Here is a 15,823-nt window from a genome sequence, read left to right as displayed (position 1 = left end):
ATATGCTCCCTAATTTCGTAATTTTTGTCACATTACAGATTTCCAACGCTGATACAAATTTATCACCTCCATTTCTCCGCATGGGAAGGAGGACATGAAATAGATTACACTTCAAATACTCATATATTAAGGGTACAGAAATAGCGAAGCTAAAAAATACTTTGGTTTTATTATGAACAAAACCAAAGAGGGGTTTTAGAAACTGCTTGAAAAGAACCCATATGGCAACCATGGTAAATTCCATCATAAGTAAAACTTGAAGTTGCACTGAAAAGGACTACCAGTGTTAACATTTATGTATGTCATAACAATCACAAAGTTAACGACAAAAGAAATAAGATAAAAAAAAAGAAATAGAAAAGCAAGTATATAGAACGTTGCTGAAGGAACCAAGACAAGAAATGTGCATCATCTGGTTACTCAAGAAATCTGAGCACTGACCTCGTGGGTCATCCTCTAAGGAGAAACAGATATAGGTGTGAAGGAATGAGACCTAAATCTAAGTAAGATTGAGCGACGTAAAGAAAAATAGTTAAAATGTTTCATGAAAATTTGGGAAAAAAATAAAACAAGGGCAATATAGATAGATGAAAGGTCAACCCTGAACATCAATACGAAATTCAAAAAGAGCACGAAAAGAAACATGATAAGTCAGCATGAGGAAGTCAGACCTGTATGTGCACTCTAATACCGTATGCTAAAATTCATAACGTCAAAAGGCGGACACGTATGATACCTCGTCGTTAACCATGTTTTTTTTCTTATTTTTTTTTTCATTCCAAACTGTCCAACAGTAATATTAGGGGTAAATTTACTTTCACGCAACAGCCATACTAAAGAGTAGCTAAAGTCTATTTTTTCATAGATCTGTATAGGAGGGGAAATAGGACTTTGGATGAATGTATCACAAGAACATGGAACCAAATGGAAAGTTAATGCATCCAAGCATAAATACAGGTAACTGAAGTGATGTTTGGACCGTTACATGTGAAAAAAGCCATACTACTACTACTACTGCTGCTGCTACTACTACTACTACTAATACTACTACTACTACTACTACTACTACTACTACTACTACTAATTCTTTTGACTCCGGTAACTGACGTATCTTTCGAACCAGTCAACCAAAGAATTAAGAAAACTGACATCATTTTTGTTTCAAATATGGCCCGTGCAAAGTAGTTTGACACACAATGTTGTAGGTTATTCGAAAAAAGGTGCAGCACCGCGGTTGCCATGAAAACGACGTGAGGTAACAAAGAAGAAGATGACAGCTGTCAAAATGTGATAGGCTCGTTCTGACTTCATGCACGTATGCAAAACAAACCAGACAAAGGACGTTTCATATGAACGACTGCAGGTAAAGTTGTCACTGACTAATTTAGCGTATTTTGGGGATTTTCTGATATGATGGGTTAACGTAGAATAGTAGTGGTATTGGAACATTCAAGTCTCACCGAAGCTTTCCATAGGGTAGACGTATTCCATTATCCTAGGCAGTTTTAGGGTAGGCTAGACATGACTGGGTCCGAATTTTCGAGGTGTTATTACGGAAAAAACAAACCTGGTCTGGGGTTGCTATGCCTCCCCCTGTAACCCCCTACCAACTTAATCTAGGCCACTGTGAATTAAAATATGAGTGCAACCTAATCCAACCACATCTAACCTAACCTAAATTAAGACTGTCTAAAAAGGTCTTTCCTAAAAGGCAGAAGACAAGGAAAATCTACCACCAGGAAAGGAATTTAGGAGGATCATTCCCTTTGGGGCCACCAATGAGCTATCAAAATCATTCTTGTGTTTTCACCCAACTTGGTATTTCCTCAAAACAGTAAACAACAAGTCTGTCAAAATCATTCTTGTGTTCTGCAAAGCGTTTCGGCCTTAAGTCACTTAGCCGTAACATCCAAAACAAAAAGGTACCGTTTTGTTTATGGTTTGACCATGTTTTTCTGACAGGAAGGCTGGTCTAAACTGCCCATTTTGCTAGAGGATCTTGGCATGGATGGTAGTAAACTGGGAGAGTAATGTTTTGAGCAGTTATGAACAGATTGGTGTTTAGGCCTCCCCAGAGGTTCCACAACATCTGGCAAACCTGAAGAAGGCGGAGACTATCTGACTGAAGACTTTGCCCTTTTCTGCTGAGTTAGTCTTCAATAAGAATGTTTTTCCTTAGGACAAAACAAGATAAATGAATGATGTTGCTGGGGTCTGTCCAAAGGAGAAGGAAGTTTCTTTGCTAACCTGAACAAATCTATTGATCTGTGTCTTCTTGTCGTCTTATGTAAGAATAGAGAGGTTGAATGTCGAAAAGACTGCGATTGTATTGTCTCTGACTAGATGTTCTGCTTGCATAAGACTTCAAAACTGCCAAAAGCTGTAGGTTATTTACATTCCAACTCCCTGACATCAAATGTTTCTTGAAATTGCCCCCCATCTGCCTCTGAGACATCTGAGGACAGTGCAAGGGTTCTTGAGGTCAACAGGCCAACCCATTAAAGTTCTCGAAATGGGTAGAAAATTGTCTATCTATCAATCTAGGTTGGAAAAAGCCCCAAAAAGCGAGAGCCAATCTTCATCCCCAGATAAACAATTGACTGGATCAGAAAAGCACAGATTAGTCAGTATTGAACAAAATCCCCAGCTCTGAGGTTAGACAAAACATAATTCTTCACCCTCAAGGTCGTCAGCAATAAAATGGTGAGAACAAACCAGTTGTCCAAAAAAGAGAGAACTACTCTGATACTAAGCAGATGAATTCATCATGCTAAAAACCCCAACACAGAATATTTCTCTTCAGCTGAACTTTACCGGGATGTGGAAGTGTGTCCTACATGCCAACAGAAAACATCCTATACCCTTCTGAAAGGCTGCCAGGACCAAACTGAATGACTCATCGAGAGTATAATATGAATAAAACTTTTTGAGACTGGAAATGCCAATGGTTCGATGGTCTCATTGCATAACAACTATCTAATCTACCCTTCCAAACTAAGAACTTTTCTGTGTGACGAGTGTGGAGAGAAGGTTATTAGGAAGTTGATAGGGGTAAAAATATAACAAAAGGTACAAAATACAGGCAGTCCCCGGGTTACGATGGGAGTTCCGTTTTTACGCCGCGTCGTAAACCGAAAAATCGTCGAAAATCGTAAAAATCATTAGAAAACCTTACTTTTAATGCTTTGGGTGCATTGAAAACAATGTAAACTGCATTTTTATTGAGTTTTTCATCAAATAAACCTCCAAATTATGATTATTCTGCTGTTTTGAATCATATTTCTTCCGTCGGATCGGCGTGCAACGCGTCGTAACCCGGGAAATAATTTCTGATGAATATATTTGAAAAGCATCGTAACCTCGGAACGTCGTAAGCCGGACCCGTCGTAAACCGGGGACTGCCTGTATCCTTCCCTGAGAACCATCACTACGAAAGGTTCTTCTTGATGCTTTGCCAGACACTTCTGAAACTCAGCATATTGTCTTCTGAGGATCCACACAGCCTACATGAAAAGGGAGTTCAAAACATCAGTTGTGGTTACATGTGTAATTTTTCCACTTAGAATGTGAGCCAGATCACTACTGAAGCAGAACTCGAGAGTGGTTTGGGAAATTCTACGTGGAACTTACAAGGAAAAGAAAAAAAAATCTGTAGGGGCAAGACCCTAGAGGGAAGACTTCAAAGGTAGTGCTAAGAATTTTCTCATCTCCTGAATCAAGACATCTTAGGTGATGGCCTCAAACACTTAGGGGTTAAGGAGACAATGATGGGACACTGTCAAAAACAGCTACTAATGGTTGAGCAGGGCTACTTATACAGTTTGTACACAACTGTTTCCATTACTTTACAACTGAGTCTTAAAAGGAATAAGACATTCCTCCCAATAGTCTCGTCTAAAATGGAGAGGTCACAACTCTGATGCATCAGAGTTGTTAAAGTGAAAACCCACCCAGCCTCCCTACATCTTAGAAACAGGTGATTACAGAGACAGCCCTAGCGGGTTAGTCAAGCTTTATTTTTTATTTTGTATGCAGAGCGCACTTAATGATGCAAAGATATAAGCTAACTTTAACAATAGGTAAGTATCCAAATAATTTTATCATGAAAGTTATCATTTTATCATGAAAATTATTATATTTTAGTATGTTCTACAATGGCCACACAAGTGCCTCATTGTGTCATGTTTGCATATTAGCTGTCAGAAAAGTTTCTGTGGTCATGGTAGTTACATAAGATTTTAAATAACATTTTTCCAGCTCTGGAGTATGAAGAAAAATTTTCCTAGCTCTGGAATGATGGAAATTGATATGCAGTTGTTGCCATCTCCATTCATACAACCATTTAGTACTGGCAGATTTTGTTTTCACTTGGCTAATGCCACTTGCAAGTCAGAAATCATTTTGAAAAATAAGGGAAAACCACTCAAGGTTTTCTGAACCTCAGCAATCCTTTTAGTCTCATAGGACTTCTTATAATAGGGAAAGCTCCTTAGGAGCCCAAATCCAAAGACCATATTTTTATAGCCTCAGTACTCAAGTAAATGCAAAAGGAAACTGAGGTTGCTGATAGTGAGATGCTAGCATATAAATGGCCTTTGTAAAGTAATGATTTATATCCTTAAAACATGAAATTGTTTAGAAAAGTGTCTGATGTTTCACATTTGCTTTCAGATTTCACCATGACTAATATTGTAACAAACTTTATGGAATCATTAGTCGAATTATTGAACCTGACTTCACAAATGATGTCCCTTGCTGTAAGAGTTTGGTCCTTGGGTATCACAATGATCCTCCAACTCTTGGTTGTCCTCGCAGGATGTATATGTGTTTGCTGGTTCCTTATCAAGGTGGTAGGTATTATTTCAGTTTCTGTAGATCACAAACTTTTCTCATACCATGGGAAATATTACATACAGTATATACATATTGTGAATCCACTTTTTTTTCTGGCACAAATACAAACCATTGTTCCTTACTTGCAAAGCACTAGCTGGAACAGCCATTCAAACTTGCTGACAAGGTAGTCAACTACCGACAGGCGGGAGGAAGCCCCGCCCACCTGTCAGTCTGCTCTCCGCTTTGCTTCCAGCAGCTGTCAAGTCTAGACATCTTTCATGACTCTTCTGGACTTCTGCCATTTGAACTTTTTTTTTTTTTTTTTTATTAAACTTGTGTATTCTGTTTCCTTTTTTGGCTGTTAACTGTGTGCTTGTATTGCAATTTTTCAACCCATCTGTCAAATAAGCCTTCTTACAAGGAATTAAGTTTGTTTTTCCTTCCTACTATGAATGCTGTTTTTATTGAACATGTAACAGCTTCTGGTAGTTACACAGCAGCTGTATCATTCTCTGATAAATATACTTAATAATATAGTGTTTGCCTTTCAGGTCTGGTAGATTTAGCCACTTAGCAGCTTTGGAAGAGTAAGGTTTACCTTATTTTAGGTAATCCTGTTATTTGGGCCTTCCTTTTGTATTTATTGGATTCCTGTGATTTCTTTTCCTTAGTCTGTATGATTCTTGATTACTGCAGACAAGGCGAGTGAGTTTCGACAGTTGTGGAAGGAGGTAGAGGCATTCTCCTTCCCTTCTTCATCATCATCTATGTCATTCTTCTTAGTAGCAGAAAATCTGCCCATGTTATAAGGCTTATTAAGCTTCTTTCTGGGTGCCTTTCCCTTCAGGATAGGGCAGGAAGTCTCCATCACCATCGGTGATTGATTTTCCAGGCAGGGCTGGTACTGAGTGCGATTCCCTTAAACTCGAGGTTCTCTTCATCTTGTCTCTTTGTAAGTTTTCAAGCTTGCTTCGTCAAATTCTCATTCTCACTTTGAGAGAAGTAGTGCATTGATCCTTTGTGCAGCTCATTCATACCTCGTTTTCCTGGTCTGTGGACCAGGTTTATGGGTGGCAACAAGTTTGGAGTGTTTGTCCTACTTTTCTGTGGTTGGATGACCACAGTAACAGGTATCACTTCAACTCTTCTCACCCCCAATCCTTTGGGATCGCACAGAGAGGGGTTTGCAAGGCTCGTTCGCACGAACTGTTGGCGTTCATTACCTGACCTAAGTGTCGGGTTAGAATTGCTGATAGTGCAGGGAAGCAGGGATGTTCACCCTAACTTTCCTTGGTCAGATGACCAAGGTGGTGGTGAAACAGTTCATCTACTCTCCAGTGATCTTTCAGGATCGCACGGGGAAGTGTTTGCAGGGCCTGTTTGTGTTGCTTGTTTGGTTCCTGAATTCTTGGTGTTGAACTAAGTTTTCATGGAGTGATGAGCTGTGTTCTCAGTCCTTTCATGGTCAGACAGCCATGGTGACCTGGTAGCACTTTGCCCCTTCTGTCTCTGGCTCTTTGGTGCTGTTATGAAGAGGCTAGTGCAACCCAGTTGTGCGGCCCCAGCTCTATCGATGGTTTGTTGTCAACTTGTTTTTAAGACCGTTCAATGCCCTGTTCATCTGCTGGAGGCCTTGCCTCTACTGGATGAAGCAAGGATGCCAGGGACTGTTCCTCCTTTGTCTCCTTTTTCTTTAGAGGTTTCTGAAAGAAAGGAGCTGGATAAGCATCTGGGTTAGGATAAGAAGCTTTCATGCTTTCTCCGAGCATTTTCATAAGAAAGTATGTACTGTACTCGTATACTGTAGGTCTTAGAACTGAACAGGTTATATGCCCAAGTGTGTAACGATCTTGTGTGTGTTTTTGACAAAACTTCTCTTCAAGAGGACTCGACATCTGAAGCCTGAGTGCTGATAATCACGTATTGGCGCTGATACATACCTAACAGAGGTGCTGATAACTGAAAATCGGCGATTTTTGCTTATCACCATGCAGTCAGAATGAAACCCCCGCCGATAACCGGGGACTGCCTGTATTAAGACAGAAGGTGGTATAGGCTGTCCACTCAAACATCTTTCTACCTTGAGGACGTTGCTTACAGGCCCTTGGACTCCTTTTCCCTTGGTCCTGTGTTGGATGCTCAACAAATTGTGTAGCTTGCCCAGATCCCATAGTGGACAGTTTGCATCTTGCCTAAGGTGTTCGGTGGCAAAGAGCAAATGTGAGTGGGGGACTGGCTCCCTCCCTTCTCTCTTTTATCTCTCCTGTCTTGCAGAGAGACAAGTAGCCATCCGTCACATGCTGGTTGGGCGGGTCATGCAAGTGAGCCTACATAACTGAGCACCCTGTTTGTAATCTTAGATAGATTAATAGAAGCATTCCCCTCTCCCTAGCAAGGGGAGAGATGGGCTGACAATAAAACAAACCCATTGGTTATCTCTAATTTTGGTTTCTCTGATGCTCTGGATTCATCCAAACCTTTTTCGAAGCAATGTTGCTACACACATTAATTCAAAAGGTCCAGAAGTCTGACAGTTGAATATGCACTCATTCACACTTATGTTCAATATGTCAGAGGCTGGTCTCCTTCCTTTGCTATTACACGACCAGGCAGGAGTCCCAGGTGAGGTGAACTCCCAATCAGTTCAGAAGCTTACTCAGAATCCTCCCTCCTAGAAGTAAGTCTTCCTTATGTAAAGGAGCAATGTATATTGTGTAGGAACAAATGACCGATTTTTTAAAGTAATTTGTATTTTTCCTGACTGTACAAACCTGATGTCCTTTACAGTTGTATGCCCACCTCAGCCACCCCTCGTTCTGCTTCCTGGGCCAAAAGGCAAAGTGTGTGTATACTGACTAAGTGGGCAGGACTCCCACCTGTAGTCAGTAGTTAACTACATACTCCATCATCTTGTTTAAAGTTGACTGGCTGTTTCCAGCTGCACTAAAAGTATGTGTACAGTAAACCCCCTGTATTTGTGGGGGATGCATAGTACCCACCCCCTGCGAATAGCTAAAATCTGTGAATACTTAAAACCCCCAAAAAAAACAATTTGAACTACCTATTTTGATAGTTCAGACACAAAAAATATCCTCTAAAAATGCTTAAACCGAGGATTTTAATAGTTTTATCACAAAAAGTGCATTTAGTCACAAAAATGATATGAAAATACAGTAATTAGTGATATTTCTCAGTGAAAAATACTCCTGAATGGGTGAATTTTCCATGAATAATGTGTATAGGCAGTCGCTAGTTAACGGCTGACTCGGTTAATGGCGATCCAGTTTAACAGGGTGTGTCTGGTGGCAAAAATTGATAATTTTTGGCGCTGAAAATTGCTGATTTCTGCTTTTCAGTGCCGATAATTGGGTATTGGCACTGACACATACCTAACAGAGGCACCGATAACAGAAAATCGGTGCTTTTTGGCGCCGATAAGCCCCGAAAATCACCGAAAAAGCCCCCCAAAATCGCCAATTTTCAGTTAGCAGCGATTTTCGGTTATCATCACACCCTCAGAATGGAACCCCCACCGATAACCGGGGACTGCCTGTATATATGTTCCACGGAGAAACCCTCGAATAGGTGAGTCCGCGAATCGTGAGAACGCGAATACGAGGGTTAATGTGATTTCTTATGTAAAGGACCTCATGTTTGTATTGTTAGGGAAAATACAAATTACTTTAAAAATGTCATACTGTATGTGTTTATTGATGAACACAGTTTTATTGTCACATATTTTTTAAGGGATATTATCTTATCAAAACTTGGAGTAAAATAACTATACAACACAAGAAATGGGGGTTAAACACAAAACGGTGGACATTCATATGATTGCTTCTGGAACATGCAATTTATACATACAGTTTTTGTAATGTGTACATGACTGAATGGTCTGAGAGCTGATTGTGAGTCTGAGTGGTCATTAAACAAGTGTATTGTTAAGTGAGGAGTGTCTGTATTTTGTTCTCATGTTTTATATTGTAATTTTCCATTCTGTACTTTGATTTTATTTTACAGGGATGCTTAAAAGATTTCCACTTCTAACATTCAAAATTTTACAGGCTGTGCTTACGTTACGCCGAGGTGAAAAGGGTTACAGACATGTGGCCTTTTTCCATCCATATTGTAATGCTGGAGGAGGTGGTGAACGAGTTTTATGGTGTGCCATTAGAGCCATTCAAAGAAAGTAGGTGCAATTCCTCAAGTTGACTTAGAATTTGTTTTAACACTATAGCCTGTCTGTGCATTAACTCTCCTCAAACCCACTCAAGAAGAAGGAAAAGAAAACACTTCTACGTGACCAGATCATCCTTCTCTTATTGCTCCCAAAATACTTGATTTGTTCAATCATTTCTTTCATAGTAAAGAAAGTTTCTATATGTAATCTTTACTGATGCTTTCGGAGATGGTTTGAGCATAATATACCCAAATTCTTTAAATATTTTGTTGTTAGTGTGTCTTTTAATACAAATCCATCAGTTTAAAAGTGCCTATCATGCAGTTAGCAGCTTCCAGCAGACACAGAATACTTTTTCCCAGCTGGCCATCCATATGTGACCCCTGTTGCTGTATGTAGTGGTTAAGTCATTCTCTTATGTGTCTCTCAGATCTCATATGTTTGGTGTTGCTCTGAGGATTACTTAAATATTTTCTCTGCATTTGTTTTCAATTATTTTTATTATAATTCCTCATTTTCTCTTCTTCATATACTTTGGTGATAGGTTTTGTGCAACAATATTTCTGAATTTTCATAACTTTCGAAGTCTTGGTGAATGTTCCCTTTCACTGATTGCAAGGGTAGAGTGTCTGGTTTTTACTGTTCTTGACAAATGTAAGTACAGTATACCTGTGTTCTTTGAACAGCTGCTGTTTATCATTTTATAATGCATTTTATATAGGTGTTTTTCACTGAGAAATCGTGTACCTTGTTAGATGTTGCCATCACAAACAAAATGGTAATAAAAGCAGATGTAATGCCAAGCCCTGTAGCAGATCATGAAATATTGTCTAATATTTATTATCGTTAATATTAGAAAGCAAAAAACTAAAATGGAAATAAGAACTTTCAGAAGCCCTAAAAATTATGACATAAATATATTTTGTAATATACTGATTAGTAGCATTTCAACTTTGAATGGTTTACTTAACGCCAGTAGTGTAAGATTGAAGTTGGTATCCTTACAGATATATTTAATTCTTCCCTTGATCAGTGCACCCCAGTTTTAACAACTGAAATAACTCCTTCTTTTGCCCCTTGGATTGTTGATAACTTAAAAAAGTGTCTAGCAGAAAAATGTGGCATACTGGCTGACTGGCAGAAATTTGAAGAACTGAGTGAAGCAGAGACAGAACCATGGGAATTTCAAAGCATAGATGATGCAGCTTATCAACTAAATGGAATTTTGCACACAGCTAAACTTAACTTTATTCCAAGATCCAACTTTATTCCAAGATCCACTAGTTTATACAGACAGACCTGTCTTTATTCCAAGATCCACTAGTTTATACTGACAGACCTGTTTTGTTATGTCTGCAACTCAAGATCTTGCATTGAGTAAAAAGAAAGTTGCTAACAAGGTTAACATTACATATCAGAAGCGAGAAAATTTACACAAGTGTTGAACTTAATTTTGTCATGCAATTAAAAAAAGCCTCAAGTCAGTCATAGTTATCCTTTGTTTCTTCCATAAACTTTAAAACCCCACCATATTGTCAGTATTGCTGCATAGGAAAGTAACTCCTTAGTTGATAATTTTACAAGTGTGTTCTAAAAATCAGTTACTCCTCTAAGTCACCAGTATTGTCATTGAGAAGAACAGAAGCCTCTTAATTTTTTTTTTACAAATTAGGAAGAATCCTACAATGTTCCCTGTACTGAGAATGAGTTAGATGCAGCCTTCACAGCCTACTTCAACAAAGCTTCTGGTCCTGATGGCATTCCCTGTGCCCCAGTTTGTGCTGGTTTGGCAGATGCAGGATAGCTACATATCTGAGCACCTATCTGATGACCCAGGTCTGATGATGTGGTCTCACCATCTCTCTTGAGTGTTCTTGGGAGGTAGTTCGGCTTATTAAACCACATTTTGGCACATGTCCCTATCAGCTTACTTTGGATTGGGAAAGTGGCATTTTTGGTTGGTGACATACCAGCCCTTCCATCTCTCACCCTTGGTACAGGCTGTGGAGAATGTGGCAGAGGTTTTTAGCATTAGATTCTGATCCTTTTGAAACTACCAGCCATGTTCTGTGAGACAAAATTCCCTCCTAAGGAGTAGGTTTCTGTATTAAAGACCAAGGTTTGTATTTTTGTAGGAACAAATTGTAAATATAAGATTGTTTGCATTTTCCTAGATGTACAAACCTGACATCTTGTATCGTACTCCTATTTCTAACCATCCCCATTTTTGGCCCTGTAGCTGAAGGGAAAGTAATTAGGTTACTGACAGGTAAGCAGTGGAGGATTACCCTTTAAAATACCTGTCTGCCATCTTTAACTACTTGTTACCAAGCTTCAATGACTATCAGCTATCACTGAAGGTATATCTGTATAAAAGACTTCAGGTTTGTATATATAGAAAAATGCAAATTATCTTAAATTTGTCATTTTCATAGTTATAAATTTAGAATGTTTGATAATAGATAAATTATTTTGTAACTTTTGTTCCTTTTTTTTCAGGTATCCAAAAGTGAAATGTTATATTTATACAGGAGATACAGATGCTACTCCTCAAGAAATTCTTCAAAAAGCACAACAAAGGTTTAATATCGTTTTGCCAAGGCCGGTTGAATTTATTTTCCTTAATTGTCGAACCCTTGTAGAAGCTAAACACTATCCAGTTTTAACATTGCTTATGCAGAGTTTAGGGTCTCTCTTGCTTGGTGGTGAAGCTTTGTCAAAGTTTCGTCCAGATATCTATTTTGATACTATGGGGTATGCATTTACCTATCCTCTGTTCCGATATATTGGAGGATGCACTGTTGGTTCGTATACTCATTATCCAACTATAAGCACAGATATGTTAGGCCGGGTAGCAAACAGGATAGAAGCTCATAACAACAGGGGAGTGATTGCCCAGAATGTGGTTTTCAGTACGTTAAAGCTTGGATATTATCATCTTTTCACTTTCCTGTACTCCATGGTTGGACGATGTGCTCATGTGGTTTTAGTAAACTCATCTTGGACACATGGACATATTACCACACTGTGGGGGCATTCTTGTACTCACATTGTATACCCACCTTGTGATACAGAAAAGTTCAAGAGTTTGCCTCTTGTTCCTGATACAGAAAAGTCCATGAAGACTATCATTTCTGTGGGTCAGTTTCGTCCAGAGAAAGACCACTTGTTACAGTTGAAATCCTTTCAGAGGCTTTGTGAAATTTTACACCCAAGTTTGTTTGAAAAAGTGCAGTTAGTTTTGATAGGTGGCTGTAGAGATGAGCAAGACCAACAGCGTGTAGATAATCTAAAGAATATAGCAAATGAGCTTGGTATCAGTGATAAAATTGTTTGGAAATTGAATGCTCCTTTCACAGACCTTTTAGATTCTGTACAGACTGGGACAATAGGCCTTCACTCTATGTGGAATGAACATTTTGGCATATGTGTAGTAGAGTGCATGGCTGGTGGACTGATCATGGTTGCACATGATTCTGGTGGACCAAGGATGGACATTGTCATTGATTATGAAGGCCAGCAGACAGGGTATAGAGCAGTAGATATAGAAAGTTATGCCCAGGCAATGAAAAGGATTTTGGAAAGTTCTGATGAGGAGAGAAACCTCATTAGAAGAGCAGCAAGAGCTTCAGTTGATAGATTCAGTGACACAGAATTTGAGCTATCTTTCTTGACTACCAGTGAACAGTTGTTGTTAGATAATGAAGTGCCTTAGTTTTAATAAGTTAACATTTGATATTGATCATCAGTGAATTTTGTAAGCCAATTTAGAATTGAAATGTTTATATCAATATTTGTTCCTGTGGAAATATAAATCATTGCTTTTTATGTAGGAATATTCTTCAGTGTGAGCTGGAATTGGTGGTTGAAACTTGGAAATAAAGTTGTCAATTGGTGGTAGGTGGTTGAGTTGGGGGGAAACCCCCACTTGCCTGCTGTCACAGAGCACTTTTTCCTTAGCTGCTGTCAAATAAGGATGTTTTGCTGCAGTCCTGCTACCTGCGAAGTTGAAGCTTGTTTTTTGAGACCAGTTTTGACTGAGAGTGGACTTTTGTTACAGAACTCCTTTTTCAGGAACCTCTGTACTCTTTCCAAAGGGTGAGGTAGAGATGGTGGTGGAGAATTTACCTACAGCCAGGACGCTCTTATCCACAGTGCGTTCTCCTTCAAACCTTCCGGCAAGATGTAGGCAACCATGGCAAAGTCTCCAGGGTCAGCCATGCAATCCTTGTCCTGTGTCTGGAGGGGGCTTCCCTCCAAGGAACTGAGACAAGAAACCCAGACCTCTTCCTCTAGAAGGGGTAAGGACCCTTCCCAGCCCTTTAGTGATCCCCCTGGCCTGAGCTAGGAGGGTAGGCAAGGGGAGGGAGAAGGGAATGGGATGCTGAGATTGGCTACAGAATACCTTTCAAGGAATGATCCTCCACCCATCTCATTTTCCAATACTGTTCCTGTCTTACCCTCCCGGATCTCCAAGAGGTCTGGTTTTGTTGGCAGAGACGAAGGGGATGATGGAGAAGAGCAAGTTTGTAGTCATGAACAGCTGACATTATGCTCTGTATGAATCTGAAGGAAACATTTTTAAGTGCACATCCATCAACTTTGCAGAAAGTATCTCCACTCTGTCTGCAATGGAACTGTTTACCAGTTCAAAACTCTTTGCTTCAGATTTGCAGCAGTGGTGGTGGCTTGGGCTCACTGACAGGGCTATGCTCCCTGCATTAACTAGTGTGGTAAATTGGTATTTATCTTAATAGCCTGTCTGAATGTTTAGGTATGTGTTTGTCGTTAGCAAATGGTTGTTTTCTTTTCTGTTGTTTGTTCTGTATTTGTTTATGTTTGCTTTCCCTTTGTACCTTACCCTGTTGACTTCTGTAATTCTTTGTGTTGGGATCCTAGCTGAATAAAGCCATAAGTATGCATTGAGGTTTTTTATTACAATTTATTCAGCTGAGATATAACTCGCATATTCAGCTGCAGAATGGAATGTGCTCTTTGGCCAGAATGTCTCAATATTCTTCCTATGTCTTCAGATGCTGCTCGAGTATTCAAGTGTTGGCTGTTTATCTTTTCTTGATACAAAAATGCTGCTGAAGGAACTAATGGCGCTTATCTTGGTATTCTTGCAAATGCATTGTCGCCTGAGAACTCTGAGCTTATATCTGATTGCACTACTTATGATGCCACCATTGCAAAGCTGAGAAAGGTTTTTATACTGCCTGCCAAAAAATTGTTTCTAGACATCATCTTGCCACTCATCTGCAGATGTCAGGAGAAATCGTTGATGAGTATTTACGTGCTCTACATAAACTTAGCGTTGACTGACAGTTTCAAGGATGTTTCCTCAGAGGTGTATAAAGATAAAAGTATTCATGGCACTTTTATTGCTGGGATTTCCTCTCAATATATTCGATTGAGAATGCTTGAAAATAAAATGCTTATGTTATCTGCTGCTGCTGATCAAGCTAGAGCACTGGAACTCACCTGCAAGGACTCGCAGTCTTATAGTCTTCTTTCCGACGAGTGCACTCCAGCAGCCGCCATGAAATCTCTACCAGAACTTAATTATCCTATCCCAATTAAAGAGAAACACGAGACGCCTGATGCTACAGATGATGATTTAATTGTGTTGGCTATAAAAGAGAAATGTTTCTTTTGTGGAAACAAGCATCATCCTAGACATAAGTGCTCTGCAAAGGGAGTTACTTGTCAAAAATGCAATAAACTTTGATGCTTTGCTAAGGTGTGCTTGAGTAAATCCAAACCTACTTTTGCCATCTCTTCATTCACTGCTGCTCTTGCTTCTGTTCTGCCAGCACTGAATAATTCCGTTTTCCCTATTTTTATGTGTGGAAATAAAGTAAATGTCCTTACAGTATTGACACTGGGAGTTTAGAGAATTTCATTAATAACATTCTGAAAAATATAAAATTACCTGTGACTCCATACTCGGAAACAATTTCAATGGCTTCTGATATTGTGTCGCATATAAGAGACTCTTGTAGTGCTGACATAGTAGCCATTGTACCTGAGTATTCCTGTGTTAAATTTCTTGTGCTACCTGGGCTTTGTGCAGATGCGATTCTTGGAATTCCTTTTCTTAATATACGTTCTAGTGTAACAGTGTCATATGGTGGCTTTCAGCCTAAACTTGAATTATCTGCTTTAGCTACACCCAGTTATGCCCCCTAGAGTATTCTGTAATCTTTCCCATGATTGTCATCCTATTGCTGTAAGATCAAGGAGATATAGTAGTTGGATACACAATTCGTAAGGACAGAAATCAGTTGTCCTCTTGATGAAAGTGTAATTGAAAATAGTACACTGCCATGGTGTGCTCAAGTGGTGGTTGTTCACAACAGGAGTAAGAGACATGGTTAATATGGTTGTTGATAATTTGGAGAGTATTAATAAATTCACCTATTTGGATGCATATTCTCTTCTTAACATAGATGTCTTAGTCAGTGAAATAGCCAAATACAAGGGCTTTAGTTTCATGGATTCAAAGAGTGCCTATCATCTGGTTCCTTTACCGGAGGAAGATTACAGCCTTTGAAGGGGATGGCGGATTTTTCAGTTTACCAGGTTATGATTTGTTCTCACCGATGGTGTGGTAGCTCTTCAAAGGATAATTGATGATATCATTAGAATGAATGGTCTCAAGGTGTTTATGCTTATCTTGATGACATTGTCATTTGTGGCAACACTCAAGAAGAACATGACGAAAACCTAGAAGGTTTATGGGTGCAGCTCATCATTATAACATGATACTGAATGAAGCTAAGTGTGTTCTTTCCTTTCACACTA

The 15,823-nt window shown here is 39.3% G+C and overlaps 1 protein-coding gene across 1 annotated transcript; it reads left to right on the top strand.

Moving 5' to 3' along the window:
* The first annotated feature begins 886 nt into the window (after positions 1-886).
* On the top strand, positions 887-15,480 carry Alg11 (ALG11 alpha-1,2-mannosyltransferase). The gene is made up of 4 exons (XM_067087699.1): positions 887-1,363; positions 4,672-4,850; positions 8,901-9,025; positions 11,516-15,480. Exons 2-4 carry the CDS (start codon positions 4,680-4,682, stop codon positions 12,729-12,731), a joined length of 1,512 nt encoding a protein of 503 aa, XP_066943800.1. The 5' UTR covers positions 887-1,363; positions 4,672-4,679; the 3' UTR covers positions 12,732-15,480.
* Positions 15,481-15,823: the final 343 nt, after the last annotated feature.

This window comes from Macrobrachium rosenbergii, chromosome 44 (assembly GCF_040412425.1).
Source record: "Macrobrachium rosenbergii isolate ZJJX-2024 chromosome 44, ASM4041242v1, whole genome shotgun sequence".
Taxonomy (NCBI): domain Eukaryota; kingdom Metazoa; phylum Arthropoda; class Malacostraca; order Decapoda; family Palaemonidae; genus Macrobrachium; species Macrobrachium rosenbergii.
Note: the sequence above shows the minus strand (reverse complement) of the source record. Positions and strands in the feature narration are given on the sequence as shown.

Excerpts from the sequence above, each read along its gene's own strand:
- Alg11 (XM_067087699.1), top strand. The coding sequence starts at position 4,680 with ATGACTAATATTGTAACAAACTTTATGGAATCATTAGTCGAATTATTG. Across the intron at positions 4,851-8,900 it reads GCTGGTTCCTTATCAAGGTG|GCTGTGCTTACGTTACGCCG; the intron begins GTAGGTATTATT and ends AAAATTTTACAG. Across the intron at positions 9,026-11,515 it reads ATTAGAGCCATTCAAAGAAA|GTATCCAAAAGTGAAATGTT; the intron begins GTAGGTGCAATT and ends CTTTTTTTTCAG.